The 19,544-nt window shown below is 40.0% G+C and overlaps 1 protein-coding gene across 3 annotated transcripts in view; it reads right to left on the bottom strand.

Annotated features, from left to right (window-relative positions):
* PLXDC2 (plexin domain containing 2) overlaps positions 1-19,544 on the bottom strand; it is a 247,278-nt gene that overhangs the window by 70,671 nt on the left and 157,063 nt on the right. For all 3 annotated transcript variants that reach the window (XM_048510913.1, XM_048510914.1, XM_048510915.1), the window contains 3 exons: positions 11,215-11,337; positions 5,138-5,256; positions 90-189 (listed from right to left, as the gene is read on the bottom strand). In XM_048510913.1, coding sequence (XP_048366870.1) covers positions 90-189; positions 5,138-5,256; positions 11,215-11,337 — 342 coding nt within the window. The remainder of the gene's footprint in view (positions 1-89; positions 190-5,137; positions 5,257-11,214; positions 11,338-19,544) is intronic.

Genomic DNA, 19,544 nt, shown 5'->3' with positions numbered 1-19,544 from the left:
CGAAATACCCTTTCAGCTTCCTTAATTTTGTTTATTCTTTATCCCCACCAATTCATACTACATTCATTAGGAGCACATTAATTACGTACTGGGAATTTGCTGGATCCTATGGACTACCACAAATGCATCTGACAATCCCACTTTCACAGGATGATTGGTTGTGCTTATCTGTGTCACTGATACAGGGATCTGCAAGGCAAAAGAAAAAGATAATGTTATACAAATATATCAACTGTTCACTTTGTGTTTGTTCAACTTAAGGGAGGAAATAGTCTAAGAGAGCTCATAACATGGGATCATATGATGAACGAAAATTTTCACAGTATTAATATGTTTCCTTTTAAAAGCCCTGGATCATCACTTTTAAAAGCCCTGGATCATCACTTTTAAAAGCCTTTTAAAAACACCGGATCATCATTCTACTCTGACTGAAAGCAGCTCTCCAGTGTCTCAGGCAGAGGCCATTCTTAGCTTTGCTTCTTGGGGCTCTTTAACTGAAGATTCAAGGGGATGAAGCTAAAACCTTCACAGAAACCATGCACCTAAAAATGAACTATATCTGATAACTGATTTGAAATTGCCACTGTATAGCTTAGGACAGATTCTCTGGGTGTTATGTGCTGTCAAGTAACTTCCAGATAATGACAACCAGACCTCCATAATATCCTATCATTAACAGTCCTGATCAGTTCCTACAACAACAACAAACAACCTTTATTAGGCATATAAAATAGGCTATAGTATGTTACCAGACATTTGTAATGCACAAAACAAGAGTAAGATCAAAACACAGAGAAACTGTATGCTCACTAGCACTTTACAAATGACATTAGATGTTTCTTACTTTCCCCAAGAGAATGATGTCTGTATTATTATTTAACAGAAGCCCCACAGCAAAATTGTCAGAGTCTCTTACGGATTTGTCTAGGGCCAGCCAAAGAGAGAAATTCCTGATACCCACATATCTTGGACAGTCGAGTATAATGTGAGCAAGAGTCTCCACTTGATTTTTGCAGTGCGCACAAACCCGATCCTGGAGAGGGATAGATAAATAGTGACCCCTCGTACTGGCAGGTGGTAAAGTATTGCATCTGGACCTTGTAATAATCCATCTCTGTTGGGGTTCCATTAATAATTCAAGATATTTGGCTATATGCCACTGTTCAGGTACTATTCTGAGAGAGAGAAGTGAGCATGATTTATTTGCTTGCTCCAATATGAGATGGTATTCCTGCTCTAAAAGTCTGCTTTTTGAGGTTGGGAATATCTCATTGGGTGACAACATACAGAGATCTTCAAATAATAAACCTAAAGAGGAAATTTTTGATTTGAGTAGATACCATTCAGATGCGAATGGGAACAGAGTGCACATTAAACTACGCTGATAATTGCAGTTCACTCCAACACTGTGCACTGTGCATAATGATGTGGTCTTAAAGCATCACAGCTTCTCTTGTGTTGCATGGACAAAGATTTTTAAAATGACAATAGTGAATCCCCTTGTTATTTATCAACCATATGCCGATGATACCTAGCACTACATTTTTATTCCAGATCATCCAAAGATGCAGTAGAGTGCTTTCTACTATCTTCATTTAGCTCCGAAGAAGCTACCATGACTCGGCTGATCTAACCACATGGCTCTATGTTATAGTGGCCTGTCTGATTTGTGAGTTTTTAAAAATGATGCTTCTTTTCATTTGCCTAAATTCTGGATATTTCAGTCCCTCTTTTACTTTATATAGATGACTCAGTTTTGCTTTCCTGAACCTGGGTTGGTTTTCTTGGGCTCTGAAAAGGTTCCATAGTTATTGTTTGCATGAGGAATTATCTATACATTTTACTAAAGCTGAAAGTATTAAGTTAACTTCTTGCTTTTCAACCAAAAGAGAGATGTGGATAATTAATGGGCAGACGATTTCTCAGTTTTCCTCATTTAGGTATCTGTGTATCTTATTTCATCTGCCTTGTCTTGGAGGTTGCAGAGAAGAGTTGAAGGGAGGTGTTTTTACAGATGGGTCTTATTTAAGTTTTATGGTTTTATTGTTCAACATCTTGGTCTATGAACAGGGGGTTAGAAAGAAAGAAAGAAAGAAAGAAAGAAAGAAAGAAAGAAAGAAAGAAAGAAAGAAGTCCCCTTCAAGAGGAATAACTGGATGGGAAGAGGGGATGTGGAATATATGTAAATACAACTTGGTTTTAGTCTAGTATTTGCATTCTAATGAATCTGTTAATCAATTGCTCACTAGCACTTTACAAATGACATTTTCTATTGTACCTTTGGTACTCACCAGAAGAAACAAATTTACTTTGCACAAGCCAATTAAAGGCTTCACTGTTAGTTCAGTGCAGGGAAGAACCAGTAATATCCTGTCTTACAGTGACATTATTCTTGAGCAGTTTCACTGGCTTATTGTGTAAACATCTCTCCATTTAATACTATTTTGCTAATCATCAAATACCATTTCACAAACAGCTGCACAGAAAGTGAATTATAATGGGAAATGCAGTTAGTTTCTGTTACTATTGTGAAAACACTAAAACAAGAAGTCTACTTTTTCAAACAAAGGAAAGCAGTACATTTGTCTTTATACAGCAAACCTGGGAGCAGCTCTGATTTTAAAGGCTTCACTGCTCAAAATTGCCTTTCAGTTTCTGCATAAGTAGCGCTAACATTCAGGAGTGCAACTTTTCCTGTATCTCTACATGTAATTAATAAATGGTCAATTATTTACGACATTTTTCTACATTTCCCTAATGTGAATTCTCTGCTTGCTCGTTAAGCAATAATGAGCCCTTCATCCATTTAATCATCTAGGAAGTGTTACAGAAGTTACATTTACTGCAGGAGGTTGGGAGGGGGGAAGAATGGGGCAATGGACACACAAAGTAGTCCAAGGCAGAGAGAAAAGCAATCACATTCCTTTCTTTTGTGACATGCTATGAACAATAATACTTATGCTGGCTTTTTTGGCTGAAATTAGTGAAGCCCTATGAAAATATTCTACTCTCCCTACAAAGGATTAAAGATTTTGTATATCGTTTTACAAGATACTTACTTTGAAGATAAATGATGGTTACATAATTTATATTTCCCTTTTTTTACAGGGCTGAGGAACTCAATTGGAAATCTAATCTAAAGGTACAAGCCTGTTGATCTCTTCCATGCACCACTAGGGATTCTGATGCTGATTGGCTGTTGACAGCTGCAAACTCCTACAAACACAGCAGCACATGTAGAAGTAGAAGAAAATTGATAAGATGTCATAAATAGACTACAGTAATTTTTTATGACAGGCAGCGGACAAGCCGAGTGGGAAAATTACTAGCTTTCATGTTAATATTTCAAGCTATAATCAGAAATTCTGATGGCAAATCACATAGGCAGAAACTGAAAGCAAAAGAATATTTTCTAAGCCCTGGCTCAGACATTTTAAGAGATGGCTGACAAGTGCAAATGAGTTAAAAATAATGACTTATGTAAGGGGTTTATTTATATGAGCCGGGTAACTTTGGAGAAGGCAGACACTCAAAACTGCAGCAGCTTCTTGTGTAAAAATGGTATTTCTAATTTCCCTCACACCTATAGAAGGGTTTTTATTTGGCCTTACTGAAATTTTAAATACCTGAACCTGAAATTTATTGAGCACAATTGTTTGCGCTTACCTCAGTTAAGAAGCCTCTCAGATATCAATTTTCCCTCAAAAAGATGGAAGTGTACGTTTTCCTGACAGGATTTGCTTGTGTGTGCGTGTGAGTGGGGTATACCCAGGCTATCAGCAGATATCAGCGGTGCCCTCAGCCCTTAGTGTTAGATTACAGCACTTCTATCCTAGGAACAACTAAACAAAGAACTAAATAATGAAGATTCTTCTGACTGGAAATATAAGGTATTAAGTCAAAGTCTCAAAACCAGAAGTCCAGTTTCTCTTAGGCCCTTTAGGCATGGGCAAAGCGGCCTGGGGGTGGGTAAGCGCCGCCCCGGAGCGCCGTTCCTGAGCAGCAGCGCCGACCTGACAGGCGGCGTCAGGCCGCTAAGCAACAACCCTTTAAAGGGGTTGTTGTTGAGAGAGTCTTCCAGCGGTCGCAGTGCGAACAGCGCCGCCCGGGGAACACACCTGTCTCCCTGGCCGTCCACTCACCTTGTCCCCATAAAATTGCGCCTGCTGGCCGTGAAGCCCTGCCTTTGTCCTCCGACCCCTGGAGGTCGGAGGGCAGTGTCAAGCCCGAGGCACTGGCTGACTTCAACAACGTGAATGAAGACCAGAAAACGACGTCGCGGAGCCGCCTGCGTTACCCGACCTCTGCTGCGGCTGCTTCGCATGCATGCATGCGAATGGCGCCGCCTCCACGCCAGCGGAATTCTACGCCCGGCGTGGGCGACAGAAAACGTCGCGGCGGGCGCAACCTTAGATGGATGAGCAAAACATTAATGTTACCCATGCCATGAGTATTTTCCATGGGACAATGAAAAAAAAAGCATTGGGAAGAATGTTGCTTCCCTTTGAGATATTAGTCAGTAGGAGTGTTATTAATATCATGAACCATGAAGCAAACAAATAAGTGGGTTCTAGATCAAATCAAGCCTGAACTCTCCAGAAGCTAAAATGACTAAATTGTGACTTTCGTACTTTGGGCACATTGTAAAAGACACTAATGTTTTGAAGGCATCAGGAAAGGAGAAAGACGTAACATGGGATGATTGACTCTATAATGGAAGCCACAGCCATCACACGGCAAGATTCGAGCAAGACTATTAATAATCAGATGTTCTGGAGGTCATCAATTCATAAGATCACCATAAGTCAGAAGTGATTTGACAGCACTAACACACACACACACAATGATAATAACTGAGATAAATTTGAAGTGGCTTAAGAAAGTCTAGGCACAGAGAAAGTGTCTGTGCATGGATTTTGTCAACTAAGAGCCTCCTAGTAAAAAAAATGTCCAGTTTTAACTTCTGAGAAAGGCATAGTAAAAACTTATTCCTTGGGCTACTTCTGTGTTAACGTGCCAAATACTGGCACTTCAGTATTTTTAACTGTTTAAAACTGGATATTTTATAATCTATGTTACTCACCTTGAGACTGAAAGAAATATAAAGTTAGATAAATCATTCTGGGAACAAACTCACCTCTTTATAGCCAAAAACGATGCGCCCGTCACTGAGAAGTGTTGCTTGAAATGTGAAACTGCCCAGGTTATAATTATCCTGTAGATGTACATGATCCCATTGGACTACCAGAGCAGTACCTGTCATGTCCAGCACAGACAGAAAGCACAGGAAACATTACAGTTAAGTATAGATAGCCACTGGATATATAAAAAGCAACAGTCACTGAACTCAGTACTGCAAAATTTGTAGAATTATTGTTATAAGTCTCATAAAATAGGAATTACTGTACATTTAATTCTATCAGTTCTGCATAAAGCTTTTAAAACATTTCCTGAATGGTTTGGGAACATTTTGAAAAGAAGCTTTTTAATGGGTTTTGTCCTCATAGCCCAGAAGAATAAAACGTTTCTGTTGAAAACAGTTTTTTTTAAAAAAGCACAGATAATCTTTGAAGCTATGGATACTTGAAATCTGTGCAGCCTTGCTGATTTGGATGTTAAATCTACAGCATCAAATCTATCTCACACATTTTTTTTTAAAAAAAGGAACAATGGCATGGTTCTGGTGGGTTTTCCGGGCTGTGTGGCTGTGTGCCAAACTGCCCGGAAAACCCACCAGAACCAGTTGAATCCGGCCGTGAAAGCCTTCGACAATACATTGAACAATGGCATGTTTGCGTAACTGGCAGGCAAAAATGGATTTAATAGTGCACAACAATGATGGAAATGGCGGGCATCCATGACACCAGATGAGAAAACGTTTGTAGGAAATTTCAGCAAATGGCGGACAGCACAAAGATCACTGGGCAGCAGAGAAAAGAAAGTAAGCACTTCAAAACCAGCTGGGAGAAATAAAACTTTTCCTGATCTTCACACAAGTAGGAAATGTTTTGAAAATGTTTTTTGGGGGAAAGACTCACTAAAAGACTTGCTTTCCCCCTTGTATGATTCGCTAAACACCATTTTCCCACCGGTTGGGGGGAGAAAAAAATGGTGCTGCCACGTTTCAGAAGCGGTGGCTGTGCGAAGTTCTCCCCCCAACCGGTGTTTTTATCGGCCTCGCACCGGTGTTTTTGGCCCATGTGGCCCAAGTCATGGCTGGCTCTCTTTCGACTCATTCAGATAATGCCTGCCAAAGTCACTCCATTGGTTTGCAACTGAGGGGTTCAATATCACATGCCAGGGCCATTCAGTTGCTGTGTGGGCAGGGGATTTGGGTGGCACCTGCCCAAGTCACTCATGCAGCTTCTACCCAAGTCACTCAGCTTACTGCTAAGTGAGTTAAGTAATATCTGCCTGAGTCACTTGGCTGCTATGCAGGTGTGCAGCTGAGTGAGTCAGTTGGTTCTTGTCCAAGTCACTTGACCCGTGTACCAATTTACCAGGTACTGGATAAAAAAAGGTTTTACTGTAATATTTTATCCTTCACATTCAGGACTGTATATTTTTCTGAGAATTCACTGGGGGAAGTGATATATTTGATTTATCTCCCTTCCATTCTTTTTCTTACTAGAACAACCAAACAATACACCAAGATGAGCCAGTGAAACTCAGGGTCAATGCATCCCTGAGAAAATCTTGGTACATCAAACTATTATCCCACAATAGCAGCATTTTATTCTTGCTTCTTGAGAAAAATATTTTGTGAAGAAAAATGGAAACATGTTCTTTGTACTGTCTTAAAATGGGCTGTTCATAATCTCAATGCATAAATGATTTTGCTATATACTGCATTTTGCATTGTGTGAAAAAAACCCCCAGACATATCTAATTTGTTTTCTGAATATTGATTGGGCTACTTTCTATTTCATACAATATGCTATTATGCCATATCAAGGTTCATTTCATTTTTCAGTTCTTTTTTTTAAAAAAAAAATTAATACACAGAATATGCATATATAGCGTCACAAAAATGTATAACGAATTTACAGTGCAGTCCTATGCATATTTACTCAGAAGTAAGTTTTATTCAATACTTCTTTCTCCCAGGTAAAATAAAGTTGAACTTACCTTTAACTATTGCTGATCAAGTATCCTCTGTGCAGGCACGCATGGGATATTTTGTGCAGTCCAAATGGGACTACATAGGCACAGGCTTATCATGGAGAATAGATTCAAAGGATTCTAGAAGTTTCAGCATTTACCATGAGCACTCCCCTTCCCTTTCATCTCAATCAGAGAGTCAGGTTCCTTTCCCGCCCAACGGTCATGTGATGGAGGTGGGGAGCGTGCTCCTTCCTTCATTCTCCCTTTGCTGCCATGGAGCATTTAAGTGGAACAAGTTATGAGCCCACAGTGGGGAAAAGAAGGAGGGATACATGCCTGCACAGAAGACACTTGATAAAAAAAACAGTTACAAGCAAGTGCAAGTTGGTTCTCATCTTCATGCCTTCTGTGTAGTCCCACATGGGAGAGTAGCAAGCTCATTTACCAAGGAGGTTAGTGTGGACTGCTCAGGAAAAAAGTAAAACTTGTAAAACTGCTCTCCCATCAGCTTTGCTCCTTGAATCCATGTCAATGGATTGTGGATGGATTTGACCGTGTGGCCACATTGCAGATCCATCCTGATAAGAAACGCAGCTGACGAGGTTTGAGCTCTGGTGGAGTGAGTGTTGATCGCAAATGGACGGTCCTTCTTAGCATTACCATAAGACAATCTTATTGTTGGGACCACCATCTAGGTTTGTGATGTTGATGCTTCAACTTTCCTGGGATCTTTGAAGTATCTAAACAATTTTTTGGCCCGTTTGAACACCCGTGCACTTTAAATAAAACAGTAACCCCTTCTAATGTCTAATGTGTACAGGGTTTGTTCTGCCAATGTTTGAGGCTTTGAGATAATAATTGGTATGACAATTTCCTGGTTCATATGGAAATGCAAAACCACCTTGGGTTGAAATTCCATACTTGGGTGAAGGACTACTTTGTCCAAATGAAACTTGGGTATCGCAGCATAGATCGTTCAGCTCCCCAATCCTTCTTGTCAATGTCACAACAACTTAAAAAAGCAGTCTTGTGTGGCAAAAGAGACAAATTACATATTGCTAATAATTAGACTGGCTCCACTGAGGAACTGGTGGGTTTATTGGAAAGTATAAATTATTGAGATCTCTTAGAAACCTCTTTGAGTGTGATGCTGAAAACACTGAAAGAATATGGTCACATGTAGCTGCTAGATGGGACTTTATCAAGCTTGTTGATAGACGGTTGTCCTTTAGTGACATAACTAAATATACCAGGAAGTGGTCTTGCATCTGTACACCTTTTGTGTCAATCCATCTAACAAAATGCTTCCATTTATTTATTTATTTATTTATTTTATTTATTTATTAGGCTTTTATACCGCCCCATCCCCGAAGGGCTCTGGGCGGTGTACAGCATATAAATGAACAGTATAAAAACAGTTAAACATTTAAAAGCAGCGATAAAACTAGAGATTTGATTTACACAATCTCAATAATATATAGCAGTTTAGGACTTACATGTGTCTGGTTTGCAAGCAGCCACTAATATTTGTGACATTCTATCCAGCCACTGGTTTACAGTCAAATTAACCATGTAGTCAGATGCACTGATGGAACATCATTGTGTATTATGCTGAGCAGGTTCTCCTTTAGTGGTAGAAGCTTGTATGTTCCCTGAGCTGTGTCATAGAGTGAAGAACCCTACCCTCTTTGGCCAGTAAAGGGCCATGAGGATGCAAGTCATTCTGTACTCCTTTAATTTGGCTATAATTTTATGCAGCAAAGGGAAAGGACGGAAAACATGGTGTAGTTGTCCCAACCATTGGAACTGAAGTGCATCTCTCATTAAGTTCTTGTCTGTTGCAGCCCTGGAGCAAAAATTGACATATTTGGTATTGGATGCTGTGGCAAAGAGATCTACATTTGGTAGCCCCAGCTGGTGAATATGGGGTTCAGATATTGGGTGTTGAGTGATTATTCATAATTTGCTGTTGTCTTTCTGTTTGATACATCTGATGTTAGGTTGTCCTGCCCTGCTATATAGATGGCTGACAGTGAAAGGCTGCGTTGAATGGCTCATTGCCAGATTCAGGAAGCCTCACTGCCCAGGATAAGACAGCCTATGCCAACCTGCTTCTTGACATAAAAGCTTTCTGTCATACTGTCTATGGATATGAGGAGGCATTTCCCAGTCATAACGGCTAAACAAGAGGCAAGAACATACCTGATGTCTCTAAAAAATTAATATGAATTTTAGAATGTGAGATGGGGATGGTTTTTAAAGTAGATTTTATGATGTTTAAAATTGTTTTATGTGTTTTGTGACTACTTCACCCAGAATTTTGGTGATGTGCAGGAAATAAGTACACAGATAGATAGCTAGATAAACAAACAAATAAATATCAACATGAAAAGATAACAACATGGGTAACATATTCTTTGAATTCTCAGATTTCATTTTTAAAGTTGCTATGCCCTTCCATTGTGGAAATGTATACATATTTTAATGTATTGTCGAAGGCTTTCACGGCCGGAATCACTTGGGTGCTGTGTGGTTTCCGGGCTGTATGGCCGTGTTCTAGCAGCATTCTCTCCTGACGTTTCGCCTTCATCTGTGGCTGGCATCCTCTGAAGATGCCAGCCACAGTCTAGCTTAGCGTCAGGAAATAAACCCTTAACTCGAAACTCCCACCACAACACTAAACTCTCTATATTTTATTTACTTCATTTTATCCTGCATGGTGTGGTATACTAAGGAGCTCAGGGAAGTTTTTATCCTCACAACAAAACTGTGACGTAGATTAAGCTGAAAGACAGTGAATGGTATAAGGTGAGTGCAACAAACCCCCCACAACTTCCAATATCACCAAGGTAGGGAAAACACGCTCTGACTTAGCTTGTCAGATTTTTCCCACCTTTTTCCTGTCAGGGACTGAGCTGCTTTTAATAAGATAGTGTAAATGATAAGAAGAACTTTCCTTCAGCCCTGTTATACTTCCTAAGAAGGTAAAGGAAGCCTACTATTTAAAAACCTTTCTTGGAAAACCCCTTTTATAAGGCACACCAAAATAATAATACTGAGGCACAGATAACTTAAGCAGAATAAAAGATTTATTTGACAAGAGAGGGGATGGGAATAACTTGGAGAAAGGAATGGATAAGGGAGTAGAAATATATATTTACAACAGAGATCTTTGACAGAGAAGCAGCATTTGTTTTCAAATAAATTGGTTCAGTTTTAAATTTGCTTAGATGATAGTCAGTACAGTTCCTTATATAAGATGGTACTCTGGCTAATGGATTACACACACACTCTGGGTTTTATCAGGCTTGGTATATTTACTTCAGTACCCTCACTCAGCCCTCACAGACAGAAAACCCCAAAACTAAAATATAATCACTCTCTTTAGAAAAAAAATAAAGCAAAACCCAGTTAGTAGACTAATTGGTCTTTATGATTCTTCTTCCCTTTTCCTAGATGATATATCCCTTACTGGTTATATACATGCCCTTCAGCCTGAGTCCTCAATACCTAAACACCAGTAAACTCCAATTTGTGTAATATTTGCGTAAACCACAGCACATAGGGCTATCACACAGTAGGGCAGGTCAGAATTACACACTGACTGCCATTACTTTCCTCAGAGTAATGTTTTGTCACAGCGAAGGGTAATAACTCTTTACTTCAGAAACTTCAAGCTCCAAAAACCTTTCAGATTGTTCTCTACAGGCAGATATCCTCCTCTCTCCCAATGACACCGAAATATTTAAACCAGAGTACAGGGCTGACTCAGCCAATCAGGTGGGCTCCCTGTTCCTAGACCTCTATGCCTCACTCTGAGTGTCAACAATACACAGACCTGCACTTATAAAATACACACTTTTCTTGCAGTCGGTCACAGTGTGTTTTGTCACAAGAGAAGATTTGGACCCAGTTCTTACATATTCTAGTTCAATACTTTACCACACTAGCTGCCACTGAGACATCAAGGAATAATCCTGATATCTTCAGTATACAGACCAATTGCTCTATATCTGAGCCATATTCTGTTTTCTGAAAGACTCATCAATGATTCTTTTGATTTTCCTATAAATGGGGAAAAGGCCAGCCAGCAAAATGATTAATACATACCATTATCAAAATATCTGATAGTTGAGTTTCTTGAAACACTAGGGTCAAAGTTGGCCATCAGGGGAGCGATATATTGTGTAGCTGTTAGCATTCGATGTACAATTTCTCCGGTATATATGAAGCCTAGAATGAAGAAACAAAATAGCAAAATCATGTCAGCAACAGCTGCAAAGTTAATACATGCCAGAGTTAATTAGCTGCTGCTTGAGCTTCAAAGAATTCTTGAAGGAAAAATTAATCTCATCACCAGGTTTTAATAATGAATCACAGAATGGTAAAAGAAACATCACAAAGGGTAACAGAAGAATGGCTCCCTGTGATAAACAAATGAAAGGTGCTATGTTAGAAAAACGGTTTAGGGCAGTGGATCTTATCCTATCTTCAAGCTGTTTTTTAAATGAGAGAACACAAAGGCTACAAGGAGTTGGAGAAGTCATAATGTGGAAAAAAATGAAGGGATTTCGTGGTTTGCAGAAGTCCCTTTGCCTTTATTTTTATAATTGTGAATCTGGCACCAAAGTACAGATCAAAGAATTTGTACCATGTAGCCAGATAGAAAAGGGAAAGGTGTTTCAACAAATCTAGAGTAGGGTTCCCAGGCAGGGCCTGGCAAACCATGGGGGGCCTTGCTGATAATGTAATTGTGTTGCCAGGGATGCTCTGACATCACTTCCTATGAGCCTGGAAGTAACATAAAATAGACCAGGATTGTAAGATATCAATTGTAACCTGATATAATTGTGCCCTGCAGAAACGGCCTATGACATAACATGGCAAAAGGTACAAGCGGCTACAAAAATAAAATCTTACTTTGTGTGCCTGTACCTAAGTAGCAATTTGGATCTCAGCTGTTAGCATGGCCATTTAGGTAAAAAAACATTTAATTTGCCCACCCCCCCAAACTGACCGCATTTCCTCCTTACCTAACTTTTCCTAGTTTAAGTAAGAGTCTTTTTTTTGGTCCATTTGTGGTACAGCCAATTGAATCATTACTACCAGGTACATCTTTACATTTTCATCAAATGGTTCAGGAGTAGCTAGCCTCTAATGATTGCTATTCCCCTGACCCCAGCATGCTATCCAATTTTGTTCTGTCTGAGAAACAGAACATTGACTATAAAAAGCAACAGAACTGAATTCATCAGCTGAGCAGCACAGAGAAAAATCCTATGAAATAAAAGTTGTTGTTTTTAAAGCCCGCAGCAAAAAGTTTTAACAATCCTTTCCTGGGACTTCTTGGGACTGCATGAACTACTCTTCAGTAATTGGTACGCTACCAGCAGCTGATGAGCTGTTGGAGACCCCTAAACCTAGGATCAAAAGACATATTGCTGCCTTGAAGACTCACTTTCTTGTTTCTTGGATACTGCTTTGATAAAAAGGTTTGGCAAGGGAATGCCTAACCTATATCACCCTTTCTCATCTGGTTAACTAAAATTCAGTCAGGAATTTTATCACTGAATTTAGAGAGAAGTGTTCCAAAAAGATTTGCCTTTTTAAAATGTAGGGGGAGTTTTCATCTGCCTAGAGTGGAACAGGCTGCATGGTCTCAGGGTTATAGTTAAAAATAATGTAACCATATGCAGAAAAACAGGGCTGTCTGTCATAGGCTGATTTTTCATGGCCGAAATGCCCCATGGTAGATCCAGGAGCATGCCTGCCATGGCACTTTTTGCCCTGCTATTGACTCTTCACTAGTCTCCGGTTCTTCCTGGGATTTGAGGCAGGACTGGTGCATTATCCCCAACAGTTTCTTCACAAGCCCATGCTTCTCCATTTGCACCACAAGCTCTTCTGCAATGTCTTCCATGCCTGCGCGGACGACCTCCGTTTTCCACATTCTGATTGTCTGACTCTCCCCCCTTCCCCCCACTCATTTTCACTATTTCATTTGGGGTTTTTTTTAGGTTCAGCTTCTTCTGGATGCAAATTGCATTGCATGAGTGGATGCAAATCGTTTTTGAAGGTCATATTACAGGTTTTTAAATGTGTGTCAATTTCAATGGTTAGATTGGAGACTGACCAAATAACAGTACAGGGGAGAGTAGTCCTTTCATTACTTTATCTATGGCGTAAAATTAATCTTATGATTTTGAATAATAATTTTTTAATCAAGTTGGCTCAAGGCCATCATAGACAAAATTGTACAGCTTGAATATTCCTCACAAGCCCAGTGGTCACTAGGATTTGACACAGCCAAAAAAGAATAAAGAATTTTAGATATAGAAAGACTACTGGATCTGGATAGTGTTTCAACTTTCAGGTTGCCAATCAGTATGAAATGCATCCACTGTCCTGTTTTGTAACACATGACCTTGGAACTGAACATTTACAGAAGGAGCTTTGCTTTAGCACACTGTTCAGCTTTGCTTTCTGCTTTTTTAGAAGGAAAATTCAGGACGATTCCTCAACCCCAAAGTCTATGTCTGTGTGGGAGGCAAAGAAATGGAAACTTTAGAACTTGCCCTTTTTCATATGCAGTTTTATAGTGAAGCTCGAACCAAGATTACTGAACAAGAATTCTGGTTACCTAAATAATCATCAATGAATTTTTTTGACAATGGCATCAATACTAGTGCCTGCAGTGGGAACCAAGTGGCAAGGTTCCATACTAAACAGTGTGTCGTACACAAGGAAATCCATTTACTTCCCACCGATGCGTAGCTATACAGGCATGCACAAATAAACCCCAACAGAAATGCTGATGTCTCACAATACGACTATCTCCACCTGTGTAGATATGCAGATATAATCTGCAAAATTTAAAAAAAGGAAAATGGGGGCAAATAAAGCACCTCCTGTCCAGCCGTTCACTTGCAAGTGGCTGCAACCCAGGATTTTTTAAAAGACTCGCTAATAGTGTGATACTTAAAAAAATTGGTTTGTGGAAAATAGCATGGGGTAGACTCATTTTAGGGGCAGGATCTGTGCAAAGTCCCCCCTCCCAAAAACAGGGTTTTATGGTCATGTTTATTGGCCTGTGCGGAATGGTCCTCTGAGTAGCAGAGGGATATGTTTTTTAAAAAATGGTAACACCAGATGCACCACAACCTCACTTCCAGGAAAAAAATGTGGAAGTGATATAACATAGCTCTAGGAAACCCACAGAGTTTCCAACAATTCCTAGAGGAACCCTACGTCACTTCTGGTTTTTTCCAGAAGTGACATGGTGCTGCAGCCAATAGTGTGCCCCTACATGTTCTTGCCCAAACCCCTATTAGTAAAACAATAGTAAAATAAGTTTTCCAAATAGATCTTAGGAGAATATTGCTTATATCAGAGGAAATGTAATTGATATAGGGGTCTGCTTTACTGCAGAAAAATTCACAATAAATAGCGGAGCAACTCAAATTTCAGTATATTTATTTTAGTTCTATATCTGCCTGAAGTGCAGTACATTGAGAGCAAGAAAACACACTGGAAACACTGGCAAGATAAATTAATTGGTGCTGGCTTTAAACAGGCAGTAATGCACAATCTTCTCTGAAACATCCAAGGTTAAAAGTGAACAGACACAGCAATGCAAGGTCAACAATTAAGATTACACTGTGCAGCCTAAAAACTCCAAGCTCTGAAAAATGCAACCCAAAATAAGTCGGGGTGGAAGGAGGGAAATCCAAACAATTAACAAATCTGTAAATAATGGAAGTTATAAGACAATCTGCATCATCTGTATGGGGCACATTGAAAGATAGCAATTTCTCCCATATATATTCATTTATACTCAGACTTCAGTCATTTGTAGGTCAATTTTTTGTATGTGGACAGTATTATCTTTAGAAAAATTGTACTCAATAGATCTTTCAGCCATATGAGTACTTTGGCTGATGAATTTGTGCTGATGAATTTGCTGTGATTTCATTACATGTCCAATTTTCATTAGCTGGCTGCCTTATTCAGCTTAATTCTCACCCTCCCTAATTCATCCTGCTTCCCATTCCACATATTTTTTTAATCCAAGTGAGGCACGAGTCATAACAGACCTGTTGAGAATGCTACATCATTGGTCAGAGTCTGATGACAGAAGCCTGATGGGTAACTGAGCAAGAGGAAGTACCAAGGCAATAATACACATTAAATAACGGCAACAACTGTTTTGTTGGTGCTTCAAGAATTCACCATTAAGTGTAGAAAGAGTATTTAGGAAAAAATACAGTTCACAAATAGAAACCCACACTGTGTGATCCCAAAGGTATATAATTACTTTTATATAGTTGCCAATAACATCTATTTATTATTTCGTTCTTGCTTCAGCAAGGAACGTGAATTTGGAGAACACTGCATTCCCCCAAACAGGGTTGCAAGATTATGCTAAGCAGCGTTTCTCTGGAACTGTGCCCGCCGTCTTTCTAATTACACCAAGATTAGTGAGTTGAGAAACAAAAAGACAGCAGTGATTCCACGTCCCTAAAACAATCTGAGGGCGTTTAAGCAATAGAATAATGAGCTTGAGACTTGCACTCAAGATCAGGGAAGGATAGAAGCAAAGTCTCCCACGCCCTCTTATGTTGCTTTATCACTGAATCGCCCAGACGTTCCTGTCGCTTTCTTTCAGCTGACTCCACTTTGAAAACGTTCACGCCAAACTAGTAATGGCCACATCCTACTTTTGTAACACCAGCATAAAATCACCACTTCTATTGCTGTATTGTGACTAACATTAGTTTACTCTTTCTGCAGGGAATGGTTCGATGGCCTCTTTACATTGCACTATGCTGCCAAAACACTACTTGGTTTTTGTTATGAAAGGAGGCTTTCAAAAGAAAAAAGCAACCGATCTTCTATTACCTTTTAACGAGCAACTTTTTCCAGCATTCAGGTCTTATTCTTCTTCATATTTTATCACAAAGGAATGTGGATATATTGTAAACGAAACAGGTTACCAGTTCTTAACTTACTTCCCAGTGTTCAGGGACACATACCGTTAAAGATAGGCTTGGGTTGTGATTCTTAGGGTTATCAATTTTTGCATTTATTTATTATGGACTAAACTCCATTGAATATAATGCTACTTCCAAACAAATAGGCAAGAGCATGCCAGCTAATTTCTCAAGTTGCCCAAATATTGCAACTATTAAACATTTTTAAAATAACATGTTTTCTCTGAAAAGGAAGTGGTGGTTTATGGTAAAGCAGTTTTACTTCTTTTAAAAGTCAATGTAAAATACAAAGCACATTTGAATAAGATTCATTCAGATCTTGGATCACTGTTGGCTTGGTACATTAAATATGTGCCAAAGAGATACCAATGGGGATATGGGGGAACCAAGGATAACTGTACTTAGGCACATAGCCAGTCTCCAAAGATGATATTATACAAAAAGGTGGAATCCTGTTACATACTCTGTAAACCTTCCCTCCAGCCATGTGACAGCCCTAGTTTCACTTCTCTGTCCGTGCACAGGAGGAATGCTTACAGGAAGTACACAGATTGAATCTGCCTAAGCTTTTCTACTGTCAGTGGAAAGGTTTGATCAGGCAGAAATTGCATAGCTCCTTTCTTGTCAGTGTTCAAGAATTTATCTAACTGGCATCCTGTAGGTAGATCAAAACCTGTACAAGATTGTTCCCTTAGTCTTCAAAGCCACTGTGGTGTAGTTCCTAGAGGGCTGGAATAGCATGTGGGGGATCCAGGGTCAAGTTCCCACATTGCCATGCTGGGTGACCTTGGGCCGTTTATACTCTCAGTCTAACCCACTTTGTACGATTGTTCTGAGGACAACAAAACAAATCACCCTGGAGAAATGTTGGGTATAGAGCAGTGATGGCGCTTTTAGAGACTGAGTGCCAGGGGCAGAGCAAGGGAAAGCTGCATCCAGGACATGCGTGTGCCCTGAGCCCCTGCCATGCCACCATCCACTCCTGTCCTGCCCTGGAGTGCCCCCAGAGTGCCCCAGAATGCCCTTGCCACAGCCCCACAGGTGCCTGCGCCCAGTGCATTGCACACTCTTCGCTCCCTTGGTGCTATGCCACTGCCGAGTGCCCAAACTGGGACGACGGTGCGCGTGCCCAAAAAGAGGGCTCTGAGTGCCACCTCTGGCACGCATGCCATAGGTTCACCACCACTGGTATAGAGCAACTAAATAGAAAACGATATCAAGATTTGGAGACTTTTTGACAGCTCTCTCCGAATGGTGCTTGGTAGGGATGTAGATTACTGCCCATTCTGCACAACACAAATAAAAGGTTTTCAGGATGGAAGAAAAATATTTTGGAGAGGAATTCCACACAGCTTCTTCGCAAAATTTTGAAAATGGTCTGTTCCAGCCTAAAACAGAATTTTGAGGAAATGCTAACTAGCAATCTTTTTTTCATGAAATGTTTTCAAAACATTTCCTGCTTGCTGTGCAAAGAGAAGGAAACATTTTATTTGTCCTGCCCAAGCTCTCACTTTTATTTTCTCTGCCACTTGCACCCAGCATTTTCTTCATGCTGTCCACTATTTGCTGAATACTTCCCACGGACATTTCCTCATCATGTTGCCCGCTATTTCAGTACATGAATTTAAGAATCTGAATAAACTGCTGCTTCTGGGAATGTGTTGTTTGTCTGTTTTCGTTTTGTTTTGTGTGAGGCATCTTTAAAGCTACGGAAACACTATATAAGAATCAGCAATTTGCAAATCTCATGTACCTGTGATCTTCAACTTTTCTAAGCATTATTGTCTTTTCAAGGGACTCATCTTCTCATAATGTGACTAAAGTACAATAGCCTCTGTTCAGTCATTTTGGCTTCTAGATGTCAACTGCATGTCTCAAATTGTTAATGGTCCTTCCACAAATTTTCACTCCACCTTCATCGAAATCCAGCTCTCCTTATATGTTCCACACATAGACTGAAGAGATAGGGAGGTAATATACATCCTCGTCTGACACCTTTGTATTGAAAGCCATTCTGTTTCTCCATATTCTGTCCTTACAGTAGCCTCTTGTCCAAAACACATGTTGTGCATCAAAACAATCAGATGTTGTGGCACACCCATTTCACTTTACTGGCTTAAGGAAATAATGCAATAGTCTGATAGTTGTCGCAGTCTTTTTCAGAACTGGAATGTAAATGTAGCATTTCCAGTCCATAGGCCATTGTCTTGTTTTCCGTGTACATACATGGATGGGCTTAATATATTATTCATTTTTACTACATTATCCTGCTTAAAGGCAACTTCAGGCAAATATCAAGACACTAGAGTTAATGTATGTTAGTTTTTTCTATATTATAATGTTATTACGTTTATATCCCTACCATTCCTCTTTTATGGGACTCAATATGACATCCGTTCACAGGAGGCTTCCATCACATGCACTGACCAAATACAGATCAGATTAGCTTCACTAAGGCTGCTGCCTTGCAGTCCTATCCTAGTATGTGTGCATGCGTTCAATTGGCACACAAATGCACGTGCAAGAGTATAATGGGCATGCAAAAGAACTTTAGATATATCTTAAACACAGAATTAATATATTGAATTCTAAAGATGGCCATTCAAAGAGAAGTAAAACATAAAATTATTTAAGGAAATACTGAATGAATGAATGAATGAATGAATATGCAATATGTTATAACTGTACTTTATGGAATCCAAATAACATGCTACTCTGCATGCCAAATGTGGTAATTTAATCATATGGTACATTACAAGCTGTGGCAAAGCATCTCTGTTACCTTCCAAGTAAGCACTATGAAATTAGAGGTTATGTGCACAGTTATTTCCACTTCTTCAGTCAGATTGCACGTTACAATGTACTTATGGTTGGATTTAACATAGGATGATAATGACATGCAATTATATCGCACTTGCCACAAAACCCCATTTGCTTTCCAAGGAAAGAAAACATATATCACGAAGGAACAGCAAGCCTTCTTTGAGTCCAGCAAACATAACAGAATCAGTATCTTAATCATAACAACTGTACGATCATGCTTTCTGTCCCTAAGGCCGTTTCTTTGCATCGCCCATATAATGCATCGCTCTGGTGGTGGTAAAACGCCTTCAGGCTTCACCAGGCGCGTTTTTGCTGCAACGCAGCAGCGGGCATTCTGAATGCGCCTTCCTTCTGTGGCTGCCTCAGTTTAAACAACAACCCTTTAAAGGGTTGTTGTTAGGATAAAGTCCCGCGGCGCTGTGCAACCGGCCAGTAGGGAAGATACGCAGTCTTTTCATTTTCAGCGTTTGCGGAAATGTTCTCGCCATTCGTCCTCCGACCTCCAGGGGTCGGAGGGAAGCAGCGTATGGGCTGGCGACGCTCGCAGGGGCTTAATGAGGAGGACACGGGTAAGTGGGAGGGAGGTGGAACAGGCGCTCCGCAGAGCTTCGCCTGTCGTCGCTCGCC

This window comes from Sphaerodactylus townsendi, linkage group LG11, assembly GCF_021028975.2.
Source record: "Sphaerodactylus townsendi isolate TG3544 linkage group LG11, MPM_Stown_v2.3, whole genome shotgun sequence".
In the NCBI taxonomy this organism is placed as follows: Eukaryota; Metazoa; Chordata; class Lepidosauria; order Squamata; family Sphaerodactylidae; genus Sphaerodactylus; species Sphaerodactylus townsendi.
Note: the sequence above shows the minus strand (reverse complement) of the source record. Positions and strands in the feature narration are given on the sequence as shown.